The following is a 27,989-nucleotide window of genomic DNA, read 5'->3' as shown; positions in this document are numbered from 1 at the left end:
CTCCCGCAGAGGGAGGTGCTCCGCGCCTCGCTCCTTCCCCCCCCACCCCCCGCTTCTCCATTGCCGCCGACAGCCAGGGGAAGAGGCGCAGGCGGCTCGGCGCTCCCGGAGAACAGGTCTCTGAGAAGGGGGAAGGAAGAAGCGGGGTGGCGGCGGCGGCGGCGCGGGGGAAGCGGGGCCGACCCTTCCCGCCTCGCCGGCGGCCTCGGCTCCGCCGTTAGCGCGGCCCGCTGAGGCGAGGCGGGTGGGCCAGGCCGGCGGCGGGGCGGCCCTGGGACTTCTCGTGTGTGGAGGGGAGGGTAAAATGGAGACCCGGGGTGGGGAGCCGTTTGCGGGGTGCTTTGAAATCGCTTGGGGAAGGGAAGGACGGGGCCCGGGCTGTAACGGAGCGGCAGGCGGGAGTCCCCCGTCCCCCCCCGCGACATGCGACCACTATCGCGACTGTATTCTCCTCATGACAGCCCGGGAAAGGTGCAGTGGGGGTGTGGGGTGTATAGATTTCTGTCATATCCTGCATTTTCGAGCTTGCGAACGTAAAAGAGCTGGCTGGTAGGAAAGGGAAGGGGCGTCAGAAAGCGTCTCGTGAATGATGGGTGTAAATGAGCGGTGCGTGTGAAGCATAAAGTGGAATTCAGAATGAATTATTCCAGAATGGCCAAATATAGTTAGCCCGAAATAGTTCCTCCGTGAGCAGACACGTTTTTACGGCGCAGTGTCTGCTGTCACTCCCTAATCTGGGTGGAGGAATGAGATGAGAACATGATATGAAGTATATAAAAAGATCAGCTGAGACGGAAGCAGAATGCGCTTTTTCATTTAAAAAAAAAAAAAGCCGGTTCAGATATACCATGAACAGTATTCTTATGCCAATGTATGGTTAATACTCTTTTATACCTATTAGATCAGATTATTGTGGAGACGGCTCTTTCATGCGGTTCTATGCACTTTGCAGGGATCATGGAAACAGGTTTGGTCCTTAAGTTCGTAGCCAAGCACAACTTTTGCAGAGTTTAACTGAAGCGTCTTTGCGAGTGGCTGTGGCAGGAGGAGGAAGGCAGGTACACAAAGTAGCAGAGAAATACTTTGCCTCTCCTGAACTCTTTTTATAAAAGTTCTTTTAAAGTAGCTCTATGCTGTGGGCTGTAGGCGGAAAAAAAAAAAATGCCAAAGGTAAAATGTGTTGCATACTTGCTGGCATATGGGGGGGAAAAAAAGGCCTGAGTCTTGGAGTTATGCTAATTCACACCAGTGAGAGAGAGTGTGACTCCTCTTCCAGTTCTTTAATCAGACTTTGACTCCAAGGAGAAACAGTTTTCCCATGCTGAAAAACTCTTCTCAACAAATCTGGTGGGTTTTGGCTGTGTGTGAAGTTCTCAAGATGGGGTGTTACAAGTAAATGCGCAAGAAGGCACTGTTGGCGGGTTTGCACACAGCATTGTTGGAAAGCTCTGTTAAAACATGGTGCTAGGGAAGTTTGAACAGCTGCAGAGAAAAGCGACAGCTCTCATGGTGCGGCGCTTATTTTTGCCTTCAAAGAAACAGCAATATATTGCAGCCTGCTAAAATGTGCGAACTGGGGAGTAGCAACACACTCCCTTAGAGCGTGCCTAGAAACTGCTAAGGCTGACATATCACAACCTGGTCATTACTGAAATACATGCTGTCACTGTTTAAAGCTGGCATAATAGTGTCTTGAAAAATATACTGCCCTTGAGAGCATGTCACAAAATACAGTTGTATACTGATGACTTGTGTATCTGCAAGCTGAAAGTTCCGATTTGCATTTGGGAGAGCCGGATAGTTGTTTTTTTCCAAGGAGAAGCTGTTCTTTTCTCACTGCTCATGCGTTGCAGCCTCAATTTTCCAAGCTGATTTTCCTGTTAGCATGTGGCAGGTATTTGGTCTCAGAACTGCTGCATAGGCGACTATAAGTATACGTTGTGCTGGTTCCCACGAAAGCTTTGGTTTTGCTCTTTCTTTCATTGAGAAGCAAAACAGCCGAGAGTAATTCAGCAGTGTCTGTGTTTTGCATTTTGTGTGTTGAAATGTGGCATGTGAAACAATGTTGTCAGTACCATAATACAGCAGGTCTGGGTTTGATTTGGATGGCATTAGGAAAAAGTTTGAGCCTGGTGATCGGTCTTTCCCCCCTGCCACCCCATGGTGATGTTGGTCGCCTGGGTGGAGGTACCCGTGTCTGACAGCCGAGATGAAGCGTTACCCTGTGCCTGCAGCCGAGTACTCCCTGTTGCGGTATTCCCTGTGCTCCGTTCTAGTGAATGCAGCGTTATGAAATGGCCAGACAGCATGGAAATAGGCAGTTTCTGTGATCTAAACCACAGCAGGTTTATCAAGCAATGTATAATTCTCTGGGATGACTGCTATGCAGTGGACAGTGTAATCTTGAAATTTTGTATCAGGAAAGGAGCTTTAAGATTTATGTTTCCTTTCAAATCTTGGAAGAACTGGCTAATTCCCATATCTTAGAGTGATAAAACTCATTGCTAATCTTGCATGTGGCAGGTCCTAATTCACTCTTTGTTCTTGCCCTCAAAACCTTTCATTTGCTTGTTTGCCCCTAAACCACCGTGTCCGCTCCCGGCACCATTGGCGTGGGCCTGGCAGGGCTGGGATTAACTGGGGTGGGGCGGGCATGGATGTTTCTTGAGAGACAGAAGGAGAACCAGATCATGCGAGAACTTTGGAGGTGATGTTTCTGGTGTCTGCTTGCCAAGTCCTCGTGCGAGCAGAAGGCCACTGGCACAGAGAGAGGAAAAACATACCTTGGGAAGCTTGCTGGTAGCGGCACGGTCGCAGGCACAAGCAATATCCTGGGAGGAGCATCACAGGGAGTCAAGGCATGAGGAGACCTTTCTCTCCGGTACATCCTCAGAAGAGAAAAATAGCTGTTCTCTCTGCAGCTTTAAGGGGTTAAGATTTCTGGGATAACCAATTTCTGCCTGAGCAGTACAATAGACTTTAATTCCTAAAACCTTTTATGGAATAATCAGACTGCTTCAGTGTTCACTTAAGACTGTCTGCTGTAGAAAGAAGCAATGATTTACTATTTCAAAAGCAGTGATTTAAATGGATCATAGCCATTAGCTTGTTAGAACTAATGACTTTATATCTCGAGGAACCTTCTTTACAATTCACAGTCCTTAAAAAGCCACAATAAATGGGATCAGATTATTTGACAAGCCAAACCGTTTTGATCACTGTTGTACGTTTTTATTTAAACAGAATGGTGCAGGGAGTGGAAATCTGCCTTACTGTGTGGAGGGAGGTGTAGCTGCTGTTGTGGCTAACAATTATTGCAGAGATTGTTTAAAGGGACACTCTAAGTGTTAAGAACTTTCCAAGCCTGTCCTAAGCAATAGGGAACAAAAGGCATTAATTTGCAGTTATGCCAAAAATCTTCTTTACCCTTCTGACAGCAAAAGGGAAACTGCTTTGAGGATTGCAGAAGGGCTTTTGATGAAGTGCAATCAAAGCCATTTACCTGTATAACACTCCCTGGGATCCGGTGTGAACTGGCCCTTTAGGGGTTTGAGGGAAACATGTAAAGCTGCATTTCAGCCACGGAAAAGCCTCTGTGTTTCTAGGTAAACCCCTGGGATATAGTGAAGTGCGTTTGCCACCCTAACGGAGGTTTGGTATTAAAGGAACTGAAAACCTAGCCTGAAGATTTTGGGAAAAGCAGCAACGTATAGAAACACAAATGTGTCAAGGGTATATAGAGCAAATAGCTTAAACTACTGTAACAGCAGCTTTGGTCCTTGTTCACTAAAACGCTTTACTCCTTTGTCAGGTGCAACTGAGATCTCCCTGGCTGCAGTTTAAGCCCAGCAGAACTGGCAGAGAGCTGGTCCCTTCCCCTTGATGGCTGTCCTCTCGCTCCAGAGGAGGCTGGTACCAACTGGGAGCGTGGCATTTCTCAGTCAGGTCCTCAGTGTCTGTAGCGGGTATCTGTAACAGGGCAGTCTCGAACAGGAGATTCTTTTCGGCCAGCATTGCACGCTCAGTTTAGTTCCTGCTAGCCTCAGGCAGGGGAGTATGGGCCACTTGCACAGTGGTGCAAATTAATGAAATCCAAGGAAGCTGCTTTTTTTTAGCAAGAGGGTGTCTGTTAAAAGGACATCATCTCTACGGGAATGGTGGCTGCAGTGTTTCAGAGCTCTAACAGGTGCTGTAGCCATCAGTAGGCTCCACTTGCTGTTTTTTGTCCTTTACCAAACTGATACGGCTTGGTTTCCTTTTTTTTTCCCCTTTACTGTACATACAGTCCATTATCTGTAGGCAGCACAAAATAGAAATTCTCCTAGTCTTAATCTTGATTCAGACTTTCCATTAGATGCTTTGCTAGAAGATGCTCTGAAAGACAGGTTTGGGTTGATTCGGGGATCAATTACAGGGCTAACGATGGCCCCTGGCTGATCGTGGTCAGCCCTGTGTTCCCCTGGTGCTTCCAAAAATATGTTTGGAAGGAAATTAGAAAGGATCCATGGTAACAAAATCGAGCTGTATTGGCCAGCCTTTGGGCTGACTAACTGTAAACCAGCAAACTGTTTAGTGGAGCGGTGCTGTTTCTACCGTTGGAGGACGGCCCCAACTATCAGGACAGGCTTTCTAAGCTGTGGAGTTGACTTTCCTCCCCTCACCCTCTTGCTCTTTACTCTGTTGATAACTGTTCATTGCACATATTGATTCATGTATGCAGGAGGAAGGGGAGTGTTATAAAAAACATGAGTAGCTGGCAAACGTTCAGGTCTTTTAGATGTAATCATCCAGTTTGGAGTCTTCATCAGCATATCAGGGTTTCTAAATTTAAATAGAGATCTGCAGAAAAACAGTTTAACAGTCATGTGTTCGGTGGCAAAGACTGGGCTTTGTCAAAGGAGTTTTACAAAAGATTTATGATGAGTTTTGGATTCAGAACATGAATTTGATAAGGTCAGGGAGAGATGAAGTATGGATAATGATACCATGCTTCTGCAGTTAAAAGGGAAGTCTAGCCCACTTCATGTCTTTCAGATAACTATATTAGCTCATAAATTTTCATAGAATTTATTTTTTTCCCTGACACACAGACAGATAACTAACATAATGAATGGTAGCTTTTGCTTGCCTTCAAAAGAGCAGGAGAGTTTGAACAGCAAGTCGGCAGGGAGCTACTCGGCATCTCCCCTGGAATCTGCTGCGTGTTGGGCTGTCAGCAGGGTGGGGAGTGACCCCGCGCTTGTGACAACAGTCTCGGTACTCCCTTCTTTCCCATTTAACCAGGGGTACTTCCCTATGCATGTCCAATCCTTGTACAAGTTTTGGACTTCAAAGGGAGTTAACATGATTTATATATATTTTATGAGATTTTTTTTTTTCAATGAGCCACTGAAACTTCCTCATACTGGCTTTTTTCCTTATTAAATACATTCCTGTAAATGTCATTAATGCCCGTGCTTGTTTTCCTTTTTGAAATGTGAATTAAAGGTTAGAGTGTTTGCCATCTGGGTTATTTTACAGTGGCAGGATTCTGTTGCCTTTTGCAAAATCCATTTCTGGCTTGTATATTTTGCAGGTATTTTGCAAATCATCATTATTTTCTGGTCAGCAGAACAGTTATATTTGTGTAGTCAATCAAGTGTGATAGATTGGATTACGTGCTAAATACAGACCTACTGTGGCATGGTCAGCCCAGAACTAATTCCTGTACTTACCAAGCAGGTTTTTGAAATGATGAAATAGAGGAAAATGTGTATGGTTGAGTTATAACTCACCTCGTACTGTGTGTTTGGCCTAGAGGAAGAAAAGCACTGGGGAAATGTCGTGATAACAGCTTCTGGTAACGGCTGGGTGCGGTCCTCGTCTTTGCCTTTTTTCTTTTTTTTTGTATTGCATGTATTTTTCGTATTGATTAGTTCTGAAAATGACCGAATTAGTCACTTTGTCTCCCTTGCCCACAAAAATGTAAATATCTGTTTGCTGTGTGTATATGTAGTGAGAGAGTTTTTAGGCAGTGACGTTGCATTGGCTGGAAGGGAGGGGGTTCAGTGCTGCTTTTTAAGTACGACTCCGGGTAGCAGAGTGTGCCATGTGAGAAAAGGACCCAAAAAGGTGTGGGTATGTGAATAGAAACCATGGATGGACGTGGGTCACTGAGAGCGTGCTGCTTGGTTTATTCTGAATAATACCCGTGGGATGTGTGGCAGTGTGAATGGGTTCTCGCTTAGGAAGTGTCTGGTATTTACGCATCTCTATAGAAAGCACTATTTGGAGATTTTACTGGTTTTGCTTGTGTGAAAGCTCACTGTGGCTTCTCGTGAGTCGAAGGGGATTTTAAAGTGGAACCGGCTCCTTCACAGGGCACACGTAGCAGTCAGGAGTGGTAGCGAACTCACCTTCTTACCTGTGGAGTTACGTTCAGCCTGTGCTCAAATGGGTGAAAGCTGAAAGTCCGTGTATTTAAAGAACTTCTAAAATGGAGTATGTTCTGTATATATTTCTTTCTCTGTTAAAAAGGGTATCCTGGCTTACCAAAAGACAGTAGCGTGTGGCTGTGGCTTGCCAAGAGTCTTTTACATACTGAAGCCTGAAGCTGTCTGCGCTCAAATGCTGTGAGGCATCCGTGCCAGAAAGCGTCTGTCTGGTCCTCCAGGGTTTTCCACTGTAAGGAAGAAAATGAGGAAAGATCATTTCTTTCACACTAATGCTGCATTTGTTACGTATTGTTGCTCGCAGCTCCTGTATGGAAATGATTGTGTATGCCTGATTTTGAGCAGAGAAGCCAGCTTTAATTTCATCTCAGCATAGCTCCAGTGAGTTGTTTGATTTTTTGAGGGGGAAAAAATGTTTGGTTCATTGCGGGCCATTTACTTGGCAGCTGTGAGGCTCTGCTTTTTTGGCAGATGATTGCAGACAAATTATAGCGTGATGCTGGGATGACTGGACGGAGTTTTATCTTATCTTTCCTACATCCTGTCTCTTTCTCCCACTCAGGAAGGACTTGTGAGGCTACTTTCTGATAATGTACTCTTAAATTTAATTCTCTGCCTGTTCCAGTTTGCATTGCAGATGTTCTTGTATGTTTTCTCTGGTAGGGAAGAGGTGTCTAACGTGGCTGTGTTAATGAGTTTGATGTTAATAATCTGATCAGTGTGGGGTTCTATCTTGGACGCTCCATCAGCAAGAGACGTTGTCCCACAGCAATTGAGTAACAGGTTGTGGGGGCTTGAGGGTGACAGGGGACTAGACTTTCGTTCTTCACTGTATTGGTTGTGGTTGGGATAGAGTTAATACCAGTCAGAATCTTGAGGATGAAAGAAAAGGAAGTTTTATGGTGTTCCTGCAGAAGACCAGGGGAGGCTTTCTGTCCTTGCTGCAGAGCTTTGCGTTTCTGTTCAAAGGATGTAGCTAAAGAACTTCAAAGACCAGCCGCGTCCAAGCCCATCTTGGGATGTCTTTCTGCTACAGCCTGTATGATTTCTTTAGGAGGATAGATGGAGCTAGAAATAATGCATTTCAAAACTATCTTTACGTAGTGACTCTGATTTCCAACAGGAACCTGCTGCCGTCAGTGTTTTTCATCTCCTAGAAGTGACTCTGAACAGGAAACCTATCAGGCAGCCTGTCCTCCCACAGATCAGCTTTGTCTAGCTCTCTGCTCTTTTCTTCGTTGGAAGTCTCCGTGCAGCTCTCTGTTTATCAGAAGGTTAATGGTATGTCTGTGGAGAGGCTGGGGATGAGAAGGGCTCTTCTTGGTGGTACCGTGCTAAATTTAGTCAATGCCCACCTTTTCTCAGGCCCTTTGCGAAGTATTTTGAAACCGTGTGTTAGTATTGGGGTCATCTCTCTCCATGCCACATGTTAGTCATGAGTTTCTTTGTCACCTGTGTCTAATTGCTGACCCTGGAGAGATCCAAGAGTGGGACCTCCAAAGGGAAAGGGTGGTGCCACAGTCATTCTGGGGGATCCTGCAGGTCATCTTCGTGTGGTCTGGTACCTTTGCCTGCACTTAGACATGTCATCCCATGACCTGGGGCATGATAGCTCATGCCATGCACGGAAGAAAGTTGGATGGGGTCAGTTTGTAGTTTTTTGTTGTTGTTGGGTCTATTAATCTGTTGCTGGGCTCTTGGAACAACATTGCAGTTTATTTCAGTGTCAGGTTTGTGTCAGCTGATGACAATGGTAGGCGCCAGAGGTTGTCAAAAAAAGGGGAAGTGGTGAAGGTCTTCATGGTGCTGGAGAAGTCAGGCTCCAGCTTCGCTGCAGCAGAACCAAAGAGGAGCAGCAGGTCTCCCAGTGCCAGCTGTGGTGGGGAGTGTTAGAACTTGCCCACAAAGCCTTCCCCTGGTCAGCTCAGGGTTTGCTGATTTGAATAAGCGACAGTTACTCTGTGTGTGTGTGCTGTGCCTCTGATACCGTCATCCCTGAGTTGGCCCTCAGGACAACACTGATTTTTGTTGTTGTTGTTGTTGCCGTTTTTACATTAAAAAAAAAAAAGCTTGGATGAATAGTAGTGGTGCTGGTTTATTTTGCTGCAGAGGGAACCGATCTCTTGCCGACCAGCTGCTGGTACAATATGTGTGCTGTGATTTTATATCCTGCACTTTTTAGAGCTAATGCTATTTATACAACATTTTTGTTTGTTCGACTCTTAGCTAGCAGTGTGTCAAGGGAAATAAAATCTTACTTTCCAGAACTAACTTTTCTCTCATTGCTCACATAACTTTTCCCTGGTGATATTCCTGTAAACTAGGTACCTAATTGTTGAGCTCCTTTCAACAACTCTCTCCATTAATGAGAAAACGTGTTATCAGAAAATCTAGTAGGTAGTCTATTTGATTAGGAAAGTCTTTTCAAATTTAAAAATAGGCAAAGTTTGAAATTTAGAAGTTTTAAAATTTTTTAATCCTTTCTAATTCTGAGAAGGTAAAAGTATGACTAACAGGTTTTAGGTTACGTTCATCAGAATTTTAGCCTGCTTAGTTTGGTTTTGCTGTACATATAAACGTCTTGACATGAAAAAGAGTTTCTGAGTTGAAACCATTTTTCTGCCGAGTTTGCTCTCAGCCAAAAGTAATTTTTTTCAAAAGCAGTTTAGATTTCAATGAATTGCCTTCCTCCCAGTTTTTAAGGGACACACTACTGATGGAAGAAGAAAACCAGACTCAGGACTTCTCCCCTCCGCATCCCTTTCCATGCGCTGGGGTGGGTCTTCTGGTGCAGAGTTGAGTTTTACTTCAGAGAGGACCACAGAGCAAAAGCACGGTGCCCAAGGAGTCAATTTTCCTCTCCCCGTAGGCTATAACTGAATGTCTTAAGGTTTGATTGGTTTATGTGAAGCCGTATCTCTCCATCGAGAAAATATTCTCTGGAGTGTCTGCTGACAAGTGCCAGATTTTAAATGATCTCTCACACTGTAGTTAGAGAACATTAAATAGAGGTGGAACAAAATAATCAATCAAGAAACAAGACGCTGCTTCTGGTCTAGATGGGAGTCTTGTCTGCCAAGAAAACAGAAAAGTGTTTTTTAAATCAGACTCCGTCTCGATGCACAGCCTGGAAGAACAGCATCAAAACGTCACATTTACCATCCTCTGGCTGTTGGCCATGTTGGCAGAGAGGGTTGAGAGGGACGGTCAGGCGGCCTGTTTGGGTTTTTGTAAAGCTTAATTGGTAATGTGATATTAGAGAGACAGCATGGGCTTCAGAATTGGAGGGTGAGATTGCGTTCGTTGGGTGGCAAGTTGGTTTTGGTGTGTGTGGGCGCTTGCAGGTTGACTGAGCCCTGCAGGACAGACGGTGGGGGAGACCTCGCTGGTTCTGGCTGCAGGTGGTCTGTGGTGGAGACACAGGCATGGCAAAATGACTCACTGTCCCTGGTATTACAACTTCAAGACCATTTAGATGTTCTCAGGGTGGTGAGGACTTGAAAGTTAGGGTTCCAGGCACAGGGGAGTTTTTTGAATGTCGTCATGGAAAATTGTGAGTCGAGTTGCTTTGTTTCTACAATATAAGACTTTCATATTACAGCCCAGGGGTGTTTCTTTTCAGTAGCTCAATATATTGAGCCATTTAAAATTAAGAGTTGAATGAAGTATATTGCACTTTTATTAAAATGCCTTGTTAATAACCTCTTAATAGAAAATTAGGAAGTGTTTTTCAGATTTTCGCTAGAGGAAATTACCTTGAAATGAAATCTTTTTTTCTTTAAGAACCCCAAACCTCCTCCACTGAAGAACCTTGCTTTGTTTCAGATATCACGGTGTCTGATTTTTATACTTCAGTTGTATGTACTATTTCATTTAACATTTGTCATGAAACAAAATGAAACATTCAGAATTTTCAAACCCAGTTAATTATAGACACATTTAAAAGCATGCCTGGGTGTTTATCTAGTAATAATTATTAGTAATCAGTCGTAATTTTAACTGTTTCATTCTAAATGAAATTAGAATCTTAATGCTAATATTACCTGCGGAACAAGGACTTAGTCTGCTGTACTATGGCGTTTTGGAAATGGTAAGACAGTGATGGCAGTGGATCGGTCTGGTCTGTGAAACTCTCCCAGCACCTGGGTTTTTGTGAAGCCTGCTCCTTCTGTCTCCATCAAGAGCTGCTCAAGGAGAGGAAAACTGTTTGGTGGCTTCAGGTTAAAATCGGAAGGATTAAAAACCCCTTTGTCCAACCGATTACTATTTTACTTTCCCATGCAGTACAGAGGAGGAGGAGAGCGAAGTCAGGGTAACCTTGCCAAAAGCCACCACTTCCCAGGCTGCCTGCGTGCTGCGATGGCAGGGGTGACTGCCTTGGCTAGCGCCGGGCTGGGAGAGGCTGCAACGCCTGGGCAGCCTGTGCTGCAAACGGGCAGGAATTTCTGGAAAAGCAGCCAGTGCTGGGAATAGGAGTGCCAGCTGCCTTCTCGTGACACGCTTACAAAAATAGGTTTTTAATCATCCTAGTCTGATGTATATTTTGCTCAGCATTTACAGGTCTGGTGAATTCTGAATATTCTGCCTTGCATATTTGCATAGCAAGGAGATGCTGAACTTCAGCTCCCAGAGAACATGGATATTTGGGAGTAGTGTCCAATCCTAAATTAATACTTTGTATTAATGTCAAGCATTTGGGGAAGAATTACCTCCCAAGATACCTTTCTTTTTCTGATTTGTTGAATGAAGTGTCCAAAGAACAGTTATTGCATTGATCAGAAATACTTTGATTTTGATAGTCCTCAAACTTCTGGGGAGAAATTACTCATGCTCAGTGGAAACTTTTGGTAAACTTGAGATATTCTGGAAAGGATTAAAAGCATTGAATTAATTTCTGTGAAGCTGCTGTGTTGGTGCTCTGGCCTCCCCCTGCCCAATGCAGACCAAAGGCAGTGCAAGGCAGAGCAGCGCTGTCAGATCAGGGGCCTTTTTCTCTAGCTTCGTTAAACCTTTATCATCAGAAGATTAATTTCTCAAAAGCTTGTTCTGCCTCTCTGGGTGGCTCTACATCTGTCAAAGGTATAAATCTCATACAATGAAACTGCTCAGCATGCAGCCAGCTTTTTTTTATCCTTAAAGCTGTTGAAATACAGGATAATCAAAATGGGCTTAGTTCGCTATTTTAGTCCAAGCAGGTCAGTGCTTGCTAATTTGAATGCTCAGAAAGGTAGATTTTATTCTGATGGAAATTAAGGTCTTGTACTGAAACAAGCAGTAGTTTTTATGAATGGGATATGGCCCAGGGTCTCCTCCTCTGATACCATAGTAATTAGAGATCTGAGTGGAACGGATGTTCATCCGTGCTGAGGATTAACAAGATTTTGGGGGGGGGGGGGGGGGGAAGGGCTTAGATGATGTTTAGAACAAGGTAAGAGAGGATGTCAAGTAGGTGGTGTTTCATGCGATTCCAGTTTTCTCATCATCAGGGCATTTCATACATGTGAACAAATATATTGTAGGTCTATTTCTTACGTAGGTCCCCTTCCCTTCCCCTGTAGGGCTTCATAGCAAATACTGTCAAGAGCATTTGCCAGTAGATTGGCAAGATTTTCCTCTTTCTGTAAACTTGTGGTAGTTTCTGACATGTATATTTCTTTTACAAGTACTTAATGAGGTAGGTTTGCTGCTCTTGTTCACTGGTATGTATAGAAAAGAGCCTGCAACTGCTGTCGAGGTGTGTGAGCTGTCGGTGGCTTTCTCTGGATATTGGCCACTGGCGGGTGGCTCCCTGGGCTGCGGGAGATGTCCCCGCTTGCCGTCACAGCAGCAGCTTAACCAAGGCATGGAGCTGAACCCAGGCGGTGGGCTGGCCATCCGCTTTTCATTCTTCTTCACTCCAATAAGTATCTGCAGCCTTTGGTGAGGAGGGGGGGTAGTTGGTTGTGTGCTTTGCAGAACAAGGCAGTTGTGGGTTCATCTAGTTATACTAGGGAGTAAACTGCATTTGAGCTCTCTCCTTTTATTAACAGTGCCCCTGGGATAATTGCTTACTCTGCTGTTTTAATTAGTTCTTTGGGGGATGGGGGGGGAATATTTCTTTCAAGATAAAAGTAATGTCATGTAATAGTGGTTAGAGCTTGAGCCCTGAGAATGGTCCTTGCCGTGTCTGAGTTTCCTTTTCACATCTGTTTCTCCACTGCCCTTTTCTTCAAACTCGTAATAAAATACTTTCAGCAGCAGGATTTACCCCTAGGTTTCACGTATGTGTTCATTATAGGCCTTATTGTTATCCTCAGAACAAAGATAATCTTTTGGTCCCAAACTCTATCATTCTAAGCTTCAATTTTATTTATTTAGAAAATTGAAAGTGTAGGTTGTATTATCTCCTGCCACCTGAACAGAAATTGCCAGTTTCGCTGCTGCTTTGCATTAGCGTTTTTCAAAATACACAAACATAACTTTCAACCTGGAGCACAAGCAGTAGCATTTAAATGAACAAAAATAAAAGTGAGGTAAAAACAAACAGAAAGGGTTTTTTTTTATCATTAAATATTTTTTTTCCCTTCTCTTTACGTAGGTTCCTAAAAATTAGCACTATGACTGATGGAGACTATGATTATCTGATCAAACTCCTGGCCCTCGGAGACTCTGGGGTTGGAAAAACAACATTCCTGTACAGATACACCGATAACAAATTTAACCCAAAATTCATCACGACAGTAGGGATAGATTTTCGGGAAAAACGAGTGGTAAGTTGTCTCATATGAATGATACTACCTTTTTTTTTTTCTTTATTCATTTCTGCTGAAAACAAATTTTATGTAAATGTGTACTGCCTCTCTTACTGCAGGGTATAGCATGTGCTGATAGTGCTTTTCCTGGTTTAGTTTTTGGCTTAAAGAAGTCATAATTAGGAACTAGATGGAGGGGAAAAATGCCATTATCCTTATCCTGATGTTGGATCATTAAGTGGTTTATTGCACAGTGGTATAAAAGGATCTTTCCAAGAGGAGGTTTCCATAGTGCTAGTGAATGAGGTATATATGACTAGAAATAACTCTGGTCCCCAAACTCATAGTTTAAATAGAAAAGATGGAAATGTAGGGAAGCACAGGAGTTTCAGCTTATTCCAGATGACACAGGAAATGAGGCAAAGCACAAGAAGCGGTTCCACCAGCAGGACCACGCTGCTCCTCTGAGTTGCTGCCAGCAGCCAGGCCGGAGGCTGAGCGTACGAGCCTGAGATCGGGAGTCCTCGTAGCTTAGGATCGATGTGCTGCGTAATGCAAGGTGTGCGAGCCCGCTCTGCCGTGCTTTTCTTCCTTGGTGTTAAATAGAAGGTGAGAGTCTTCTGTAGTGTTAGTCAGTTGCTTTTTATGGCTATGAGGGCGCAGTCGCTTTGTTTTAATTTAACGTAACTAATGTATCTGTTCATAGATCCTGACAACTGATACAGGCTAAATACAGGGGAGAAATTCAGCTTTCTAATAGGAATCCTTCTAGCCTGCTTGAACAGTAAAAACATAATAAAGACAGGATATTATTAGACCCTGGGCAATTATTTTAGTCATTTCCTTAATAAAAAGAAATGTAAATACTTGCCCAGTTGGAAGATGGAGACCTCTTTAAATTTGCTTCTTTTTAACTGAACATTTTAAGCTCATATTATTTCAGTAGGATACCACAAAACGATGGGCATCACTCCCCCCTTCATCTTCCCTGGCAACTTTTGCATGACTGCCAGTACTTGCGGCTGCTGATGGGAGTTCACTTTTGCCACAGGAGGTTCAGGGGTCCCCCGAATAAAAGAACTGTGGATCTGGATTATGTCTTAAATTTCTCATAGTCAGCACTATGCAAGTTCAGGCCAGTTAAACGTGATGCCTGGGTCGGAGCAGAGCCTGGCTCTTTCTCTGCGCTGTGGGATTGCACTGATATAAGAGTAAAGTATTAAAAGCACAGTTTTATTGCAAGGAAATGTCTGAACATGCAAATTGCCAGAATACTCTTCCCCTGGCTGGTCAGACGCTCGTTAACGTGTTTTGAACATGGATGCTGGATTCTCTCCAGAAGGTTGAACTTTTCTGCTAAAGGTTGCAGACAGATTTCTTCTGTAATTTTGCGTTACCGTACATTTTGGGGTAAGATCGTTTATAAGTGTGGAAGAAACTACATCTTACATGAAATCACCAGCTTTGAAATGTCTTGAAGGTCTAGCTAATAAATTGTCTTCAAAGAAAAGATGTCCAAAAGGTTAAATAGGTGTGGTTTTCTGTCATGTAAAAGCCATATTAAAATTGCCGAGAGTCTGCTAAACTACCTCAGATAACAAAAATGGCTCATACTTATTTTATCCCCGACAGCTAATTTACATACTGTTTCTCTTTAATAAAGAATTGAGCCCCAGCGAAAGGTCACAGTGATTTCTTCAAGCAGTATGAGTTTGCAGTTGCAGTTAGTAAGGAAGTCATTAATGTCCAACAGAAGTTAATGAAGAAAAAATAGCTTTTTATAATAGTGGTTAATTCTGTCAGCCAGCTGTAAATTTTGTAAGAACAGCAATGAAACAGAACACAGACGGCTTGCTCAGCACAGTGTTGTGCCAAGCTTTAAAGAATTGGTATCTAATTTGAAGTGCTAAATATGACCAAATTATCTTTAAAGTGCAGCTTTCATAGACGTTTCATGTGGCTCCTGGGTTTTTAAATATTATTATAAGCAGCCCTCTCAAGTGGCTTTTAGAGGTAAGAGTCAGCTTTTATTGAAGGACTGAACTTTACTTACTGAACTCCATATTGCTTTAAAAAAATGTAACAATCTGTGACCCAGGCGATGGATTTCAGTGCGGTCTGTACTGATTTGACTCTCTCGTTAGGTATACAACAGCAGAGGACCAAATGGATCTCCAGGAAAAGCCTTCAAAGTACATCTCCAGCTTTGGGACACAGCTGGACAGGAAAGGTAACAGAGTTTGGCTCGTTGCAAAGCACTTTTCAGTTTTTGCACATTTCTGGATAAACCATTAGTCCATTCAGGTGAAAAATATCAGAAATCCTGATATTTTAGGACAAGGAAAGTATCTTCCAGAAATAAAGCTTTTTTTCTGGTGCTGCTTCGATGCAGTGATCAGAGGATCTCAGCAAATAGGACTGGAGGAACTGAAGGTGGGCAGCACTCGGCCTCATTTCTGCCACGTGTGGGTTATTGGTTCATTGGTTAGCTTTTTTGGTTTGTTTTCTGCTGTTCTTTTGACTTGGTAATACATTCCACATCTCCTCTGGAAGATACTGTATAAGCTACCTAAGTGTCTTGTTCTTGTATTTTGCATTTTTTTCTGTTAGGTTGGACGGTAAGACACATTCTGCTGAAGCATGCAGGACTGCACTGGCACGCGTGTGGCCATCAGACTGTGGGAAGTGGTTATTCCCCTTTATGCTGTACTCTGTGGCCCCATCTGGAGTACGGTTTCCATTCTTGGGAATGCCAGTGCGGGATACTTTTTACTGATAAATCGAATTCCCACGGAGTGCCATTAGAACAGGTCAGGAGGCAGAGACATACCCTTAAATCCTCTCCAGTTTACATGTCCCGGGCTTGCTCAGACTTTTCTGTGATGAGCAAGCTTTCTGTTCCATACCGCCCCAGGCCTGTTCCAGCCTCACCACCAGCACGCAAGTGGGACAGAGAATTCTAGTTCAAGTCGTACCAGTGCTGAATAGTATGGAAGAATTGTTTCTTATCTTACTTTTATGGTTTTGGTTGTTTGCCGCCTTTGCAGCAGCATACCATGGCTGACATGTTAAGTTTGTGACTGACCAGAATCCTCCTTTGCAAAAGGATTGTTCCCCTTCTTCTGTGTGCACGCTTGTTTGTTCTTCCCAAAGACTTGTCGCTATTAAATTTCATCCTATTTTTCTTTTTTTAAAGGGAGAAGGGTGCATACTGCTTTCTTAAGCTTCCCCTGGCTAGTTACGTATGCTGGTTTTCGCTCTCATAAAGTGCGCGAGGTTGCCCTCGGTGCGACTACTGATGTCATCTGTCAACAGGGGAAGAAAATGTGACTCACACCTATTTGCTGTGTAACAATGACTGAAGAGCAGCGGACTGAGGCGGACTTTTTTTCCTTGCCCAGTGGGGAGGAAGGAAAGTTGTGATGAGGCAGATTTCAGGTTTTCGGAGTGAGCAGTGCGGAGACCGTGTAGGAGGGGTTGCTGCTGGGTGAAAAGCAGAAGAAAGCTGGAATTTTGTGTCTGCATCTCTCTCCCTTTCTCTCAAACACCGTTTGTGTATACACCTCTGCACAAGGCTAAACATTGTGAAGCTATTTCCCCCCCCCCTTGAAAAGACACCCTAAAGGTAGTGTCTGATATGTTTCTGTGGGAGCTTATTTTAAATTTTCATGGATGTGTGGCGTAAAATGCCAGTTGCTGTTTCTGCTACTGCAGGTTTAGTGCTGTTTTGTGACGTAGTGGATCCCTGCTGTATACAGAACTCCATTGCACAGTTTTCCAGCACGCTCTGAATGTTTTAATATGATTTGGACGTTCTTCATGTTTCTGATTTGAACAGGCTTGTGACCTTTTGGTGACAACAGAGTTATATTTCCCAGTTTGTAGTTTCATCCAGCTTATGGCTTTGCAGGAAACCTGTGAACCGTGTGTCCCTTGTGAACGCACGCTTACACAGGTCTGCTTCTGGAGCAGTGTGTGGCGAGAGCCCTGCGAGGAAAGGTTACATCTTCCTTTTAGCTGAACTTCCCAGCAGACAGTCACATCGAACAATCGAAAACATGTAAACAGCCGCCTACTCTTCCTTTGTTTTCTTTAATATTGACTATATCAAGTCGTGCACGTTCATTGACTAAGTGTGTGTAATCTCAGCGGGTGAATCCGTTTCTATCACTGTGATCTGTGATACAATAAATGCTTCAGTATTTTTTTTTTTTTCTTTTCTTTTAACCAGCCCTTCTTGCTCTGACACTCTTGGTTAAATCAGGCAGAATTTGAACTAATAGATTAGTCACTGACAATGTTTATATTCTCACATATAAGCTTCCTCTGGTAAATTACTAACACACTGATTAATAACGTTGATTGGTGTGATGCATCCTAGCTAAAATGACAGTCAAGGATTACTTTACTTTGGTTTTACTTCCAAGGGGAATGTATGTCCACTAAATATTGCAGAGTCTTCAGATTTCAAGGTATTTTTTAATAGAATTTTTGCACAAGCAATTCATAAAAGGTTTACTTTATCTCTTCTTCCTTCACTCACTTCAGGTTTGCCAGGAAAGTGCTTACCTTAGAGATCACTTTGTATTAATAGAGCTATGTTGTCTTTTTTCTTCCACCTTCAGATTTCGAAGTCTCACCACAGCGTTTTTCAGAGATGCTATGGGCTTTTTACTAATGTTTGATCTCACCAGTCAACAGAGCTTCTTAAATGTCAGAAACTGGATGAGTAAGTAGAACCGTGGAGCTTGCGTTTATCGGTTGACTTGAAGCTTTCTTGTGTATTTTAGGCTTCTAGGTTTTATGGGTGTCATCATTTGTGAGCTGGAAAATGCTTAAAGAAAGTAGTTATGTCTAGTGCAGCCGTAAGTGGGGTACTTGCAGCCTGTAATTTGAGGTGAAAGCTTCGTCAAATTGGAAAAATACATATTTTCTTTTCTTTTGTTTTTATTTTGGCATGGTAGACTGTTTTGGGCATATTCTTAATAACCTTGTTTGGGTTTGGTACAATTCGAATAAATCTCTTGCCTCTTGAAAATTCATGGCATTTGACACTTCCTTGGCCATACTCTGTATTTTAGATGATATACAGGAGCTTGAAAACTGTACTTGGGCTGTCACTGTTATCTTTATGGTGTGGTTTCTATTTGTAAAGCAGCATGTCATTCCTTCCTGTCTGCTTTGAGGTTTAAATTAAAATTCAGATTGGGCTTTGAGGATTTGGTTTGAAAACGCGTAGTGTTTGCTGCTGTTGGTTTTCCTGCAGACAACAGCTCGAGTAAAAGTGAAAGAAAGGTTAAATTCTTAAGATTTGTTTTTAATTGAGGGTATTTAGAGTGCTGGAAGGACAGAAGCCAGTACATTTCCAGCTGGCGGTTTTCCAGCGAACAAGCTGAAGTGGAGATAACATGAGAATCCGGATTGCCTTGTGAAAACAGCTCCATCAGATCGTACCTAGCAGTGATGTTTCTTCTTCAGACATTCCATCCTCCCACTAAACAGTCCCTGTCATCACAATCCACCACTGCTTGCCAAGCATTGTGTTTAGTGCACCTCATTGCAGTTAATTCTTGTTTTATGTTGGTAAAATAAATACTGGAAATAATTTTCTAGTACCATTTCTACTTCCTATTTTGAAAAATTCCCCTTAGCAAGTAAATGTATGGCAAGGAAATGTGCTTGGCATGAAGTGGTTAGCTGGTTAGTTTAGGATATTTTGAGGTGGGGAGCAAGAAAGGTATTTTGAATTATTTTGTCAACAATCTTGGTCTCTAAAGCACTTCCAGCCTTCTCTTAACTCCTGTTTGTTTTTGCTTCTAGGTCAGCTGCAAGCCAATGCATATTGTGAGAATCCAGATATAGTCTTAATTGGTAATAAAGCTGATTTATCAGACCAAAGGGAGGTAAACGAAAGGCAAGCAAAAGATCTGGCAGACAAATACGGGTAAGCAAATTATGACGGAAGCTAAATTTAGTCTATATTGGTAAATGTGGCTGATGAGTGGTTAGAGATACTTGCAAGTATACTTATAAACTCTAAGGTTTCTATCCAATGTGATATCCGACTTGTCACACTTACAGACTGACCTGTTTGAATAGGAAATAGGTAGAATGAACCACACTGTTGCTGTAGTTTGGCCAAAATATTACAACATGAAAATTAAGGCTGAAATGGAACGTTCTTACCAGGAAAATACCATCTTGGGATGTTAGTTTGTCCTGAGAGTTCAGGACAGAGTATACCAGAGGCAGATGAACACTCAGACCTAACAATATTTATAATTTGCCTTTCTAGTTAGTTTGGAAGTGGAGACGCCTGTGGATTTTGATCAGGTTCTAGGTTTACAGTAGAACTGAATTTATTCTGTTTTTCCCTGATGGATAATAAAGCTATTAATGGTCGTTTTCTTGTTCTAGTAAGCCTGCCTTCTACACTTCTTTGCACTAATAATATCTGCAGGCTGTCGTGAAACTGGGTAAATTGGCTGTGTAATCTGTTTAGCAAATAGTGCTGTGCCCTTACATGGGCAAAAAGAATGTCTACGCTTTTCCGTAGTTGCCCTCACTAGACAGTAAGGGATGTTCGAAGAGAATTGGGCCAGCAGCAGAAGGTGGACTGAGAGACTGTGAGGAGTGATAAGAAAATCAGACTTAAAAATATTAAAAGAATACTAAAGAGTTGTGTGCAGGCAGGTAAGGAGGACAGCGACGCTGAGGAGAAGGTAGTTCATGCCAGATTTCGTATGATGGAAGTGCTGGAGCAGTTGATAACCTTCTCTTCTGAAAGAGATTATTTGTAAGGCAATATTCTGGATTCAAAGGGGATTTCAGAATGAAAACATCTAAGTTGTGCTTGTAAGTAGACAGGAAGGGAGGGAGATATACTTACAGCAATAGTTGTTAACTCTCTGCCTAAAGAAAAAGGTAGCTGGTATGTTCTGTGGTCCCTGAAATTTTCTGAGATGTAGATCTAGGTTTCTCTTTAAAATAGACTTTCTGAAAGACTTTTTCAGCCAAGGTTTCTTCTGATGTTATTGCAATTTGAAGTCAAAATGCCAGGACACTCTTTTTAAATTAATGTGGCGGTTTTGAGCTGGTGTCATCATGCCAGTTTGTGCTCAAAACAGGAGTTTGGGTTCTGCCCAGCAGGAAAATAGAGTCCTGACAAACCAGAATTCTGTCCTATTCACTTCATTGCATTAAGCCCAGCATTGATAGCGTCACTGAGAGTGTTACAAAGAATTGAGTCTCAGTTGTCTTTAAAAGCCTCTCCAGCAAACCTTTTCCTTTTCACTGTAGCATACCATACTTCGAAACAAGTGCTGCTACCGGCCAGAACGTGGAGAAGGCTGTGGACACGCTTCTGGACTTGATAATGAAGCGTATGGAGCAGTGCGTGGACAAGACACAGGTCTCCGACACAGCCAACGGAGGAAGCTCGGGAAAGCTAGATTCAGCAAAACCGGAGGAGAAAAAGTGTGCCTGCTAAACGTCACCTCTAAACTGTGAGAACCAAGGAAAATATTTCATCAGAATGTGGCTGACCTACCACCAAATTCAAACCGGCTCTTTTGAGCCACGCACAGAAGCAAAGTTACATTGTTTTATTGGGATTGTGCATTTTTCTCCAAAGAACTGGTTTAAAACTAGAAGCTGTGTTTCAGTGAGGCTCTTGTGCTGAAATGATTCTTCCTGATACGGTGCCATCATAATGGAAAACTCTCCCACCTCTTCTTCCCCACTCCTTTTTCCCCCAGCCCTCATCTTTATTTTTCATGGGATCAGGATACTGAATAGAGGAAAGTAGCTTTATTTTTTTAAAAAAGGAGGGAAAGAACCTATTGTCTGCATACACTGGATATTGAAATTAAAATGGAGGTGGGTGGTTTTCTAGGTCTGTGCCATTTTTCCACAGAATCCTGTTTCTTTATAATACTTAATCTGCATCAGGGACCATGTGTTTTCTAAGGCAGAGATACAAAAGATTTTATGTGGCCTATTAAGAAAAATCTTTATCGCTTGCACAGAGTCAGAAATGCTGTGAATCCGTCCAGACTGAATCACTGACACGGTGGTTGGGGGGGGTGGGGGGTGTGTGTGTGTGGTTTGGGTTTGGGGGCAGGAAGTAGGGCATTTAATTTAAAAAAAAAAAAAAAAAAAAAAAAAAAAAAAAATTATCAGGGAATTGTGCAGCATTGCTTGTGTTGCAGATAATCCAAGCAGGGATTGGAGCGTTATGGGAAAAAGTTTGGAAGAGGGATTGTGACGCTGCAGGGACAGTTTATAAAGAAAAGAGTATAATGTATGGGAATAGAGATAAACTATATTTTATGAAATAACTTCTTACCATTAGCAAAAAATATTATTCCCCCCCTCAACTGTCTTTTTTTCTTCTTTTTTTCTGGGTAACTGCATATGGCAGGTAGGACATAGCGAATAACTTGTGGCTGTTTGCGATGCCTGGAAGGGAGCTGTAAACTCTGTCGTGCCGAGTGAGCGCCTGAGTTAACGCTATGCCTTTGTTGGGTCCTCCGTACCCTTAGGATTTCAACAGAGGAAAGATTTCTCAGTCACATGGAGAAAATGTGATGTGGGGACTTGGAGTGACGGGAGTCCGGAATACGCGATGAACTAGAGAGAAGTGTGTTGCAGAAGTTTGCAGGTATCGGTGCAGAGGGTAGGAGTTGCTCTCTTGGTGTGCTGCAGCAGAAGGGTGCAACGCAAAAGCTTTCTTCTACAGGTGAAAGCAAGTTCTAGTGAAAAAACAAGTTGCTTATCACAAACAAAGACAAATACAGGAAAAAAAATAAAGAAAAATACTATATTTATAAGTATAGATCATTTTCTAAACCAAGTTACAGCATATTTATTAGTTTACCCTGTCCTTTTTTGTAGAATAACCATTCTGGTTTTATACAGGTGATAGTTAAAGGTCTATTTGTGTTTATTGTGCTTTAAGCTACTTTAAAATCACTGGGAGGGTGCAGATTGCGGGGGGAGGGGGGGAAACAGATCTCTTTGGAAGTCGAGCTGCTTTAGTTGGGTTGGCAGGATTGCAGGCTTTCATTTATTTAAATATTTACAGCTTTGATTGATTGAAAATTGCAAACTTTGTGAATAGCAAGCTCGTAAAGTGTTTCAGTGCTTCCCAGAAATGGAGAATTTACCAGATTCACTGCTGAAAAACTAACAGGTTTTTCTGCCCGGCTCCTAAAACAATGTTTACTTGATGATTTGGCATGTTAACAGGGCAGATGGTAACATCCGTAGGAGCAGACCCATTGGGTGAGTAACCAAACAGCTGCGATTCCATGCCAGAAAGCTAACTTGCAGGCTGTAAAGTTTATATAAGTGATAGACTATACCTAAAGGCTATATATAGTCTAGCTATATAGAGTCTATACTATACAACCAGATATAATGCAGATCCTTTTGTAGGCTACAAACAGCCCTCATGTCTCAAGAGGTGGAAAAGCTGTTGTGGTAGTCAACTGGTGATTTCCTGGGCAGAAGGTGTAAGTAGGCTGATACTCAGATAGATTTCCTCAGTTACCTGTGATACATAGACTGGAAATTCAGGGTTTTCTTTGAAGTTGTGTTGCTTTTTAATATGTAGCATGAAACACACACATAATTTTAAAAAAGCCACAACTGTAATATGTCTTGAATTCCTGACAATGATGATCTGAGGAGCTCCCTGTCTCACTTTCAAAGGAAATCTCTCATTTTGTGGCGTCAGATTTTTGTCTGTTGAATGGGAGTGAAAGAAGTTGCTAAGAAAGGTAAATTACCGACAGTCAACCAAAGCGTGTTTCCCAGAGCAGCGAGTTATCGCTTGTCTAAAAGCTGTTACAAAGCCGCAAGTGACTTCAGTAGCAGACAGATGATTCATGCAAAGGTGTGTAAAATCCCAAACCTGGCAGTGTTTCAGAGCACCTTGACGAAGCTCAGTGGCTTCGATTTATCTCCATTCCAAGGATACAGTCTCTGACACTCTCCAGTGCCGATGGAGCAAGGCCATGGCCAACCGCCACAGCCCGGTGCTGCTCGAGGGGTCTGTTTGTGAATGAAAGGGAAATGACTGTAGCAAAAGTTCCATTGCTTGGTTTGTATTTATATACTTGCTAGTACAAGGAACTGATTATTATTCTGTGCTTTCTAAAAAAATAATCTGTGAATGTATGTGAAACTATTATCCCAAAAGGATTTTGCCATCAAAACTTTGTTTGGAGGAAAGGAAGAGAAGTTGAAACGTCCTTTCCTGTAGTAGCTCTCAGTTATTAAATTCGGAAAAAAGGAACGTGATAAGTGATTCTGAATGGCTACTAACAGCTTTGCTGTTTATCAGGTTAACTCTGCAAAAAACTAGATAATGAAACTCTTACTAAAAATTGCCTAAAAATTGCCTGTCCATCATAGTTTGATTCTTACTCCCTTTTTTCTTCAGAACTATTCCGGTTTAGGTTTCACATGCCCACCAGCAGATTCGCGTTCTTCTGTGTCCTCTTGGTGACATCTGTTTGTCTTCCTGCAGCGTCACGGCTCTTGCAAACCCCCGGTGAGCAACTGCAGCCCGGCACGGATGACTCAGGGCCACTCCTTGCTGCTGTGGTAGGAACTGGAAGCGATAGCAATGTTAAGGTTCACAAGTTCTATGTAATATCCAGGAAATAATGGTAACTGCAGCAATGAAAGAACACTACAGGGGGGCTGCTCACAGTCTTACAGAGCCATGCCTGAATGGGAAGGAACTTTTCTATCCCACGTGCTGGAAGAACCTCTCATGGTTTTATCCAGTACCCACTTTCTGGTTTGAAGGGCTTTCCTCCACTTCTGCTCTAGCTCTGTAATGGATTTTTCAGTGCGGCACAGCATCGTGGCACAGCATCGTGGCACAGCACTCTGCTAGTTCCAGCTCTTCTGACTGCACTGTGAGCTCCTGAATGTATCCCTCACTGGAGCCACGTATCCTACTGTTCTCATCCTTTTCACGCTCCTCTTGCTCGAAACATTTCACTTTGACGTGTTCAGTCCTATAAATTCTTCCAGGACACAACCCTGGGAAATGAACTTTCTTTCACTCAGCGTCTCTGGTAGGATATAGCCTCATCCCATCCCACTAGAACTTCAGTCTAGATTCTGCTGTTGCAAAATTTGGTTATGCATATTTGAATTGGAAGTTAAGCATTTGCTTTTGAGCACAAAGACAGCTTGTTTGCCTGCCTGCTAGATATCCCGCATCAGGGCTGGAGAGGGAGAAAAGGTCCTATGATACTTTATCCAGGCTGATACTAAAAATTAAATATCAGTGCAGGTATTCTAACCCTGTGGGCTTTTGTCTTGAATTTCAGTCCAGGCACTGGTTTCTCTTTTTATGTCCTTTGGGAAATACCTTATTTCAGTTTTCCAGTGTCCCTCCAGTAAAGTGCTCTTGCTGACGACTTTATTGGGCAGCGTGTGTGGTAATTTTGGAACTGAACAGTGCTGTGCACTGACAAAGGTGATGGTAATGCCCATCCTTCAGAGATGCAACTTGCGGGATCTTACGCCGAGAATAATTAATTTTGGTTTCCTTTTTTCTCTGCATAGTTCTGCCTTCCTCATCTCCAGCAGCTGTCTCGGGCTGTGACATCTACACAGGCAGTTCAAGTTACCCAACTTCTTGTTGCATCTGTTCCCTTAATCCTCTTGGCGTGTCCCAGTTAACTCACGTATGCAGGCGTAGTGGCGTTACACCTCTTGGCTCATCCTTAGAGCTCACCATAGTGCATTCTTCTTCCTGATGTACAGGTATTTTTGCCCTCCCGGTTTTAAGCATGAATGTAAAAATGGAGCATCAGAGATGTTAATACACCGTGCTAGAGTGGTGCTGGAGTGCTGGCCTGTGGCTGTAGGGTCTAGCAACCCCCCGGTCGCAGCTCCTTCCGTTTGCCTGCAGCCTTTGGGTAGGTCTGTCTTGGTGGAGGAAACGTGCCCTTTATCCACTGCTAAATATTTGCATTGCCAAAAGTCCAGTGCCAAAGTCTGGTGTTGCTGCTCTGTTTATGAATTGCCAAATTTTGTGAATGTGGAGCCTGTGTGTCATACTCGGAGGAGTGAGGAATCTCATGATCAGCAGGGAATGTCTTGAAGCTGATGTTGCTGCTCTTATTCTGGCATTCGAGCATCCTCTGCTGACCCTGCCCTCACCTTCCCCGGCCCCTCACCTTGGAGCAGCAACTCCAAGACCTTTTTTAGGAAGGCAAGAAAAGAAATGTTGTTGTCAAACGGGATTTTTTTTTTTTTTGATGCATGCATTGAAATTGAATTTATGCTGCCTGTGTTTACGTTACGCTACTGTGGTGCCTCGGCCAGCCCTGCCGCCAGGCAGGCAATGGGAGCTGCTGGGCAGGGCCAGGGCAGGGTCCTGCACTGCTTTACATCCTTTGGAATAACACAGGAGACAGGCGGAGGGGTGGGAATAGCTCGGGCTTGCTGGAAATTGCAGGACAGAAGTGGTGCTAAAGGCAACACACTTTAGATAAGAGAAATGCCCTTAAATGTAGTGTTTACCAGAGAGCCCAGTTTGAGAAGTTCCTTAAGCTTGTAAGTAAGTGCTTGGTTGAATTGGGTCTGGAGTGTCTCTGCAAAGTAAGGAGCTATTGTCAGAGCAAAACGACTAGGGCTAAAATGGTGTAAAATGGGAAAAAAAAACAACCCTGTACAGAAGTACCAACTCTGTGAACAAGCTTCTTTTTATTATTTTATTTTAAATATTGTCCAGCCATGAAGAAAATCATTCCATCAACTGAAGAAGGTCAGGAGAGTATTCACGACTATTCTTTGGTGCGTGGTTTTTAGACATTTAAGCAGATGCTCTCCAGGAGTCCTTAGAGGGTCTGTTGCTCCGTGTAGCCATACCCGTCCAGAGCCACGAGAGAGCTAAGAAACGGCTGGGGGCCAGGAGATAGCGTGCGGCACATCACGTATTTTAGGCTTCACAATCATTTAAGCTTCTGCTTTCATTTTACGAAATATTTTTATCTATCTGTGATCAGCTAGTAACGTGTGGGTTTTTTTCCTTGTTCTGATGACTCACTTCCAAATAAAAGCGTTTGGCAGGAGCCAGCTCTGTCCTGGCAGGTACCAAACTGCAGTTACTCTGAAGTAACTCTTGTCTTTTCTATAGCCTTTGCCTTCTGTGGCTTTTTACAGATGTTTGCAAGAGGAAAGGTATTTGCTTCTCTAAAAAACAAGGAAAAAAAGGGGGGTTGGGTGCCTGAAGCGTGCTTTTGTTTTAAAAAAAGAGGAAACATAAGGCAAAACCAGGCAATTTGCTGACTGCTTGCGTGGCTGAGACTGGCAGTGGGTATGATGTAGCAAAAGACATTTGAGAGCAGCTGCCGTTTCCTTGCTGTCTTGGTAACTTTCTAAAAACCGATTGCCTTAACCGTTTTCTGAAGGCTCCATCTTTAACATGCTGAATGTGTGAAGGGTTGTCATAAATACGTTTACATTTTAGAGGACTGGATCATGTAAGAATGTTTATTAATAGCCGTATAAGATGTGATTTTTGATACCTGCTCCGTAGTGACTCTTTAGGATTGTTTCAAGGTAAGAAGTTTTATCTCCTAGAACTATTTCAATACCATGGATGTAACAAAAGTTTTCAGCCTAAACTTAAAAAAAAAAAATAAAAATTAAAATAATCTGGAGCTGTTATTTTAAAATTTGTATTGTTGGCACTATAACTGAAGAAAAGTGTCAAGTATAAAAATAACCTCAAGCGACTGCTATTTTTATACAGGTGTGAACGCTGTAGGAGTTTCAGACCATGCTCTGATCTTTCTTACAAAGAAGAGGAAAAAAAAGTGTTGTAACTGATGTCAAGCTGTTAAAATGAATAGTTTTTTACCTGACTGGTAGGAGACCTGGCTTGAGGCATCTTTAAAGAGAAAGCCAAATTTTCACAGCTTCTTTCCTGTCTTAATTCTTATACTTTAAACATAAATTCCCACCCATATAGGATAAGGTTTGTGGTGTGTGTTGGTTTGGTTTTTTTTTTCCCAGAGGATGCTGTTGACTTGGAAGTATTCTTTTTGATGCTGGGCAGATCTGTTTCTAATTTATTGTTATTATTATTTCTATCTGAACTAGTTAAAGGCAACAGAGGAAATGATTCTTTGCTATGTGCTTTTGTTCCATACAGTTACCTAGTTATAACGTTAGACCCTGAAGTTGTCCATCCTCATCGTGCGATAGGGCTTAATGGACAAACTGTATATTAGAAGAAGCCTGTTGTATCTTATTCAACCTACTTACGGAAGTTAAATGGTTCTCCTTTGGTTTTGTTAAGGTATCTTTCACCTTCCGGATAAACACTAAGCATCCTGTATCAATTACCTTTTAAGTGTTTCCTTTTGTTATGCTACTGTAAGCATGGTTTTTGTTTGTCTTCAACAGATCTGTGCTACGTCTAGTGCTATGAGTGTGACTGAAACTATCTTGAACACAAATAGTCTTTTTTTTTAATTATAGACGCCCCTTGATTGGACCGTGGCGCTTGCTTCCCGATGTTAATGTCACTCTGTTGTACCAAAGTACCCGTGGCTTCAAAACATACTGTCAACTGATTCACTGGTGTCTGGGTTTGTGTAAAACAGCTGAGGAATGTATCCTGTGACTCGGTTTCTGCACTGTTATTTTCAGAATAAAAGTACATTTTTAAAGCTGATGTCTCAGCTGGTTTGGGGGGGAAGCGGAGGCTTCACCCCAAGAGGCAAAGCCTAGTTCTGCAGCATTAGCCATGTGGCAGCTCAGGAAAACTAGTGGAGGAGAAGGGAAAGAG

The 27,989-nt window shown here is 42.8% G+C and overlaps 1 protein-coding gene across 2 annotated transcripts; it reads left to right on the top strand.

Moving 5' to 3' along the window:
- Window positions 1-27,870, top strand: LOC128902089 (ras-related protein Rab-27B). Of its 2 annotated transcripts, none has more exons than XM_054184443.1 (6): window positions 1-116; window positions 13,009-13,180; window positions 15,307-15,392; window positions 17,788-17,891; window positions 18,983-19,106; window positions 20,462-27,870. In XM_054184443.1, the coding sequence occupies exons 2-6, from the start codon at window positions 13,028-13,030 to the stop codon at window positions 20,649-20,651; spliced, it is 657 nt and encodes a 218-aa protein (XP_054040418.1). In that variant the 5' UTR covers window positions 1-116; window positions 13,009-13,027; the 3' UTR covers window positions 20,652-27,870. The 2 variants fall into 2 exon arrangements, with proteins under 2 accessions (XP_054040418.1, XP_054040417.1); XM_054184442.1 differs by lacking the exon at window positions 1-116 and adding an exon at window positions 440-471.
- The last annotated feature ends 119 nt before the right edge of the window (window positions 27,871-27,989 follow it).

This window comes from Rissa tridactyla, chromosome W, assembly GCF_028500815.1.
Source record: "Rissa tridactyla isolate bRisTri1 chromosome W, bRisTri1.patW.cur.20221130, whole genome shotgun sequence".
Lineage (NCBI taxonomy): Eukaryota > Metazoa > Chordata > Aves > Charadriiformes > Laridae > Rissa > Rissa tridactyla.
Note: the sequence above shows the minus strand (reverse complement) of the source record. Positions and strands in the feature narration are given on the sequence as shown.